Below are 6,695 nucleotides of genomic sequence, written 5' to 3' on the forward strand. Positions count from 1 at the left end.
TTTTTTTTTTTTTTTCTTTTTTTTTTTTTTTTTTTTTTTTTTTTTTTTTTTTGAGATAGGATATTCTGGTTTATTTGGATCGGAATCACTCTTTTAAAATATCTAAATCATTTCGAAACATGAGTGATTTTGTTCTTGCTGTGTTTGACACATCAGACCAACTATAAAAATTCGTGACCATAACAGGGAAAGCATTTCAGAATCATACCGGTAACCATTTCAGAAACCATATCTGGTATCTGATAATAAAACAAGACAAGGCAAAATATCTAAATTCTTCTATTTTTTCGAACTTTACTAAAAATTGCCCAGTGGTTTAAACATTGCTAAAAAGAAATTGTTTCCTATTTGAGTCATAGATATTAATCAAACTATACAAGTAGGAAATCACGAATTAAGAAAAAACTAGCTGTAAATGTAGAAAAGCAAGAATATTGAAATTGATATTAAACCAAGTTTTAATCCCCACTTTCTCGCTCCCGTCAAAATGACGGGATGAAATTTCCTAATTCTCTTGCCCTTGAATAGGAGCTGAAGTCCCCAAATAAAAATGGCTAACTTCACAAATAAATGCTGAATTGACAAATAAAAATAGCTCATTCAGCACGTCTATTAACTCCGTAGTTGCATTTCAGTAGGCTACAGAATGATCAAAAGTGATATTTTTTTTCTTTCAGTTTCAACAGCTAATAAGTATCGAATTAACTGTTGTATGTTAAAATATTTATTCCGTCGTTAATTTTTTACAGCTCATTGTAATGTCAAATAAATGTTTAAATCTTATAGTTTTTGTGCGGAAAAAAAAAAAAAAAAATTTATTGTAAAGTCAAAAAAGTGGTCAAAAAAATCTCTAATAAGGGCGTAAAATTTCAATAACTTTAAAAAAAATAGGAATTTCAAAAAAAATTCATAACAAACTCATTCCATCATGGCAAATTTCAATCTGTAGTTGCATTTCTGTTGTCTGCAGAGCAGCCGGTAAGATATATTTTATGTCACGTTTAACAAATTCTCGAACTAATAATCTAATATTAAATTGTTCATTCTATCATACTTTCTGTACATTTTTGTACAATGTTTTGTAATTTCAAGTTTCTGTGTCTTACATTTTTTGCCCAGTAAAACAAAATGTAACATTATGTTAAACACTCATAACAGCGATTACGATTTTTAAATACATTCTTAATTTAATATTAATGCTTACTCATTTACCCTAGCATTTGTGCTAACATGATTTCATATAAAATCAGGAAATGTAATAAAAATTTGACAAATAAATTCATAATTTTATTTTAAAATGCTGAGTAAAGGTCAATAATGAATATTTGAAAAAATAATCTTTAAAAATATGTCTGTGCTTGAAATTTTGACATTTCATGAACTATTCAGTAATTGCTAAAAAATTTCTTCTTTTTGCGAAATAAAATGAAAGTCCTTAAAAAATATATAATAGAGTATTATTTTTTTGCGAAAAATCTTATTATTCCTACAATTTTTTTCTTCTTCTTTTTAGTAAATCGTGACTCTGAACAAATTAAGAGTTCTCACGATTCAACGAATCGTAATGAAATGAGGTCCTTTTTTCATTTTACTTCTATTTTTGCCCGAAATGAAATTCAAAATTTTATCTATTTGTATTTCTTTTCTTTTGTAAGTTGGAAGGGGAATAAAAAAAAAGCTTGCATATTTGCATAGCGAGAAAAAAATATTTTTGTGTTACATAAAGCTATTACAACTTTTTTATTTCTCTTTTTATCGTCTGTCTTTTTTGCCAGCAAAGGCAGAGAACAAAAGTTTGCCAATCTATGCAAAAATTGTTATTTCCTTAATATTGCCAGCTTTGCAAAAATTTCTTTTTGTAATATTAATTTAACTTTTTTGTTCTTGTAAAAGTGTTTTTGGAATGACTTTTTTCATTTAACACGCTTTATGAAAAAATGCTCTCGCCTTTTGAACTTATAAATAGTTAAATATTTAAATTAATTTGAATCAGAAAATGCTACGGAAAATAGGTTCAAAATCATACAAAACAATTAAAAAGAGTTTAAAAAAATACTAATGTTGTTCAATCTATAACATTATTTCGTTTTTTAAAAAGTTTCATTTTTAGAAATGAAATTTATTGTAAGAAATAAAAATTTAAAATAAAAAATGAGTAAAGAAATATTATGAATTGAAAAATTCTATTTATTGTTAATGGGGGAATAAATTCTACAATTCATATAAGTTCAATTTAATGTTGAATTTATATGGAAAAATTTTAAACAAGGAGCATATCCTTCTTAAATGCCAGCATATAGTTAATTTGTATGATAATTCAATACTATGTAATTATCTTGTGAAATAAATAAGAACTTTTGAGATAAAAAAATGCAATACGATGGCTATAAAATTCTGTAATAATTTTCTATTCTATAAGAAAAAATTGTTATTTTGTAATTTAGATTTTCTATATGAGAACAACGAAAATGTATTTTAATTTTGTACTTTCCTTTTTATTCTGAACTTGTTTTTAGATAATTGTATTTTTCACGTTAATTTAAAATGAGTGCATCACTACATGTCCCTATATCTCCCCTTAATATTGACCCAAAATATTCAAAATAAGCCACGTATATTATATTACAGGATAAAGTAAATATGTGTCCCTATAGGTTACTATGAATGCAATATAAAATTAATATAATGTATTACTACTTGGCCTTATATCTCCCCTTAATATTCACATATAATATTCAAACTGGGCCACGTATTATATTACAGGGTACTAGTGTACCCTACCAAAGGCAATAACTATAGGTCAATTAGGGGATAGAAATCACTATAAGTTTTGTAACTAACGTTTACATGTTAGACATTAATGCTCTTATGATCATGACCCTTAAATAATTAGTTGTGTACCAAACATAGTTAAAGATTCTTAAAAAAATTTATACGTACCGACTAAAAAAAGCTTCACTATTGAATGATGACCTCAATTTTATAATTATACTGAATATCATTAAAAACTATAGTTTCAAATCTTACTGTTTGCATCAATATTATACTTTTAAAATATTTAAAAATCAGTAATTTTTTAACTCCTAATGTCAGTTTAATATTGCTGATTTTAACTCTTTATTTATTTCTTTAGTGTGGCATAATCTCTGTCAAATTGAATAACTGAAAGTGACGTCATCGTAGGTAAATCATAGCATTTGTCGATTCAGTAGCCAATCTGGTTCCCCTCACACGCATGACGTCACTTACAGATATCCAATTAAATCTGTCTTAAATCACATGATTAGGCATAATCACTTCTTGAGTTATAAATACCCAATAACAACATTTCTGTTTTGCCATTCATACCAATTACCTTACAGATGAAGATGAACCACTATGACGCCAAAACGTGCGAAGGTTTTAATAAATATTTTACTATTTCTAATTTTAAACATTGTTTTTAATACAATTCATTTCATCAAAATGGATTGATCTTTCTATCTTATGATGCAATTATACAGTTGCAATCAATTGCATCTACCATTTCGAAAAATAAAGGTGCTGTTTGCAATTACACTAATAGGCTTCCGCTCTCTCACACTACTATAATACATTTACAATTTATTAAACATAAGCTATATTGTTTCTTTTATTTTTCAGAAAGAAATCATCATAAAGTTTACATGAACTAAAGTCATAACTAGATCAATGTCTTTAAAGGATTCTCATCTCCTCTTTCGGTGTTAAAAGTACTACAAACATTTTCATCCATAGGAGATTTCCTCGCATCACCAAGCAGTATATTATTCTGAAAACTACCCATATCCTTATTTACTGAAATGAAATAAAATAATCATTGATTAAAAAATAGTGAGGCATAAATTATCTAATTTCATGGTAATTAAACTTTCTAACGGATTATCTTACTAGTTTCAGTTTTTAATTATATTTTTCGTACATATAGCATACTTAATGGTTTGAAGCAACTATTTATTATCATATTTTGAAAGCCAATAATTTTCTACGTATTAAATTAATTACATTTTAAACTTATTTTACTAATTTTATACTCGCCTCGATTATGGTATTATTATCCTCATAACTCGTTCTACTATATCAGTATCTTGCAGCTTACCTTAGTACTGAGAAAAACGATCAATTCTATTTCTGCTCACTTAACTTATAAATCTAAAGCTAAGTTCTAACTTAAAATAAACAAAAAAAAAGTACCAAAGAGTCATTATGACTAAAAAGTTATTAACAATTACTTTTAGTCTGATACAAATATATGTAAACGAAATTCGCTCGTAAAATTAAAACAATTTTAAATATAACTGAATACAATTTCAATTTCAGTAATTCCACTAACTTTTAACTTAAGAAATGGTTAATATTAGCTAAATAGTTAAAATTCCTAATTATTAGAAGTTTTGAAATTGATATTTTTCTTCAATTGATTTGGACAGATTTACGCCAGAGTAGAAATTTTTTTAAATCAAAAAATTTTAGCAAAGCTTTACTTTTAAATTGATTATAACAGAGAGAAACTAGAATCGATTTTTCTTTTCATTTTATTAAATTAAAAATAAGACGCTACAGTTGTTTAGATAAAGTTAAAATCAATCGTAGGTACTAAATTATAAACGTATAAAATATTTAACTTAAAAAGATTTTTATAACTTCTTTATTAAAATGAAAATTAAGTGAATGTATTAAAATATATAATTTAATAAATTTAAAATGAAAAATCAATATAAATGTAAAATAAGTGTTTAGTAGAATAAGTTTATAATGCTTTAAAGATAAAGGGCGAAATATATGCTCCCGTGTCACCATTGGAGATCGAGACCCCTACCTTTAAGTTTGCAGATTCGAGTTTAATTTAGCCAATGAAATTTATTTCATCATCTGAAAAGAAAATTCTTAATAGTGTATTTTAAGAAAAGACAAACTGTTGTAAGAATATATCTTAGAATAAGCAGCTCGAATATTATTTACTTACTATTTAAATTAAGAAATTAAAGAGAACCATTCTTTGATTGATGCCTTGCTAAGAAAAGGAAAATTCCGCGAAATCTAGGTATACACCAACTACTGGCGGTACGTGTGGATCTTCGGTACAATTTTGACTCGAGTGATTTGTCTTATTCACAATTTATTGCTCGCAATTTATTACTGCTCACAATATATTAAAATATAGAATAATTCAAACTGAAAATATTCCATACCTTTTTAAACCAATCGGAAACAAGAACATAGACCCTATGCTGATCACGTACATTACAAGCAAATAATTATTCTGTCCGAAAATGAAGTATTGAATGGATGGTGTTTTCAATAGAAATGTAAACAATAACAATCTCGAGCTCGGCACCTACTCTAGTTCCGGTTAAAAAGTTTGTAGCTGCTTACTACATGTTATTCTTATAGGCGATGTTTTCAAGCGGATAATTTTGTTTTCAATAAAAGAAATAAATTAGATAATTTCTGAGCTCAAATCTGCCATATTTCATAAGATATTAATGTTAATATGTAATTCTGGGGAGTTTGAAGTAAAAATTTGTTTTAGTTTCTTAGAGATATATTGTTAAAAAAGGTGACATGGTTGCTAGATTTTGAATAACTCGCTTTTTTGGCAGTCTTGATGTGGCCTTTTTCCATAAGTTTATTACTGTTTGTTCTTGTTGCAAGCTGTGCACCATCTTACGTTAGCGTTAACACTTTTAGCATTGTAAACACAAGCAATCAGTAATCAAATACATTGTTTGCAAGAATCTCAAAACACAATGATGCCGAATGGCTTTAAAATGCAACGGAAACAGTAACCCGGAAATTTAGGCGGTACCGAGCTTGCAGCGTTCCCTAGTGTAGAAAACACCATCCATAAACGATGCGAGTAGTCTAGTGCTGCCATCTGTCGAATAGTGAAAGAGTTGCGTATTCATTGCCCGTGACCATTAAAAGACCACCAATAGTCTCCAATTAAACTACATATGGCCACCAATGTGTAGATGGAGTGCGAGAGAGATGTTCTTTAGCAACAGCTGAATCTTTGCGTCCGTAGCCTGATGCTGCAACCATCATGGTAAAGGGTGTAATCCCTTGAATTGAGGTAAGGCGCATTATATAATAACCGGATTAGTTAACGGTTACCTTTACTAGCTTTGATGAAGTTCGTTACAATCACGAGCACTGAGCTATTTTCTCGAAGAAGGTAACTAGCTGTAAGAATAAATGGCTAGCTCTCAAAATTTTGCAGAAGTATCTTAGAGTGTGCACCGTAGAAAAAATAGCAAACTCACTGCTTGAATTAAAAAACGTCATTCATCTGTTTTTTAATAAAAATATGACACTCTTATTACTTTCAATCAAAAAAATTAAATTTAGAATTTCGATTTGATCTATTTTCTCATCTGTTCTTGGGTTTTTGCTGTTACCTCGTATGTCATGACTAGACAGCGGATAATATGCGATTGCATACGTGCATATGCAATTGCATATTTTAGCACTTTTTGCCATTTGTGCATATAAATGCATAAAAAGGTATGTTTGCTCTTAAATGCTTATTTTCAGCATTTTATGGCTTTTCCCTCCTAAAACCATATCACTATTCTTTTTATGTTAGCATAAGGAACGCTTTAAATTTTGTTTTGTCGTTCTTTATCACCTGAAAGGGTCAGCTGGATTGATGTTGCTGGGGGTGATTGCAATCA

General features: G+C 28.2%; 1 protein-coding gene across 1 annotated transcript in view; it reads right to left on the minus strand.

Annotated features, from left to right (window-relative positions):
* Window positions 1-3,540: 3,540 nt before the first annotated feature.
* Window positions 3,541-6,695, minus strand: part of LOC122273230 (uncharacterized) — a gene marked incomplete in the record, with an annotated part of 12,223 nt that continues 9,068 nt past the window's right edge. Inside the window, 1 exon segment of the mRNA XM_071177812.1 lies at window positions 3,541-3,808. Coding sequence (XP_071033913.1) covers window positions 3,683-3,808 — 126 coding nt within the window.

This window comes from Parasteatoda tepidariorum, chromosome 2 (assembly GCF_043381705.1).
Source record: "Parasteatoda tepidariorum isolate YZ-2023 chromosome 2, CAS_Ptep_4.0, whole genome shotgun sequence".
Classification (NCBI taxonomy): Eukaryota; Metazoa; Arthropoda; class Arachnida; order Araneae; family Theridiidae; genus Parasteatoda; species Parasteatoda tepidariorum.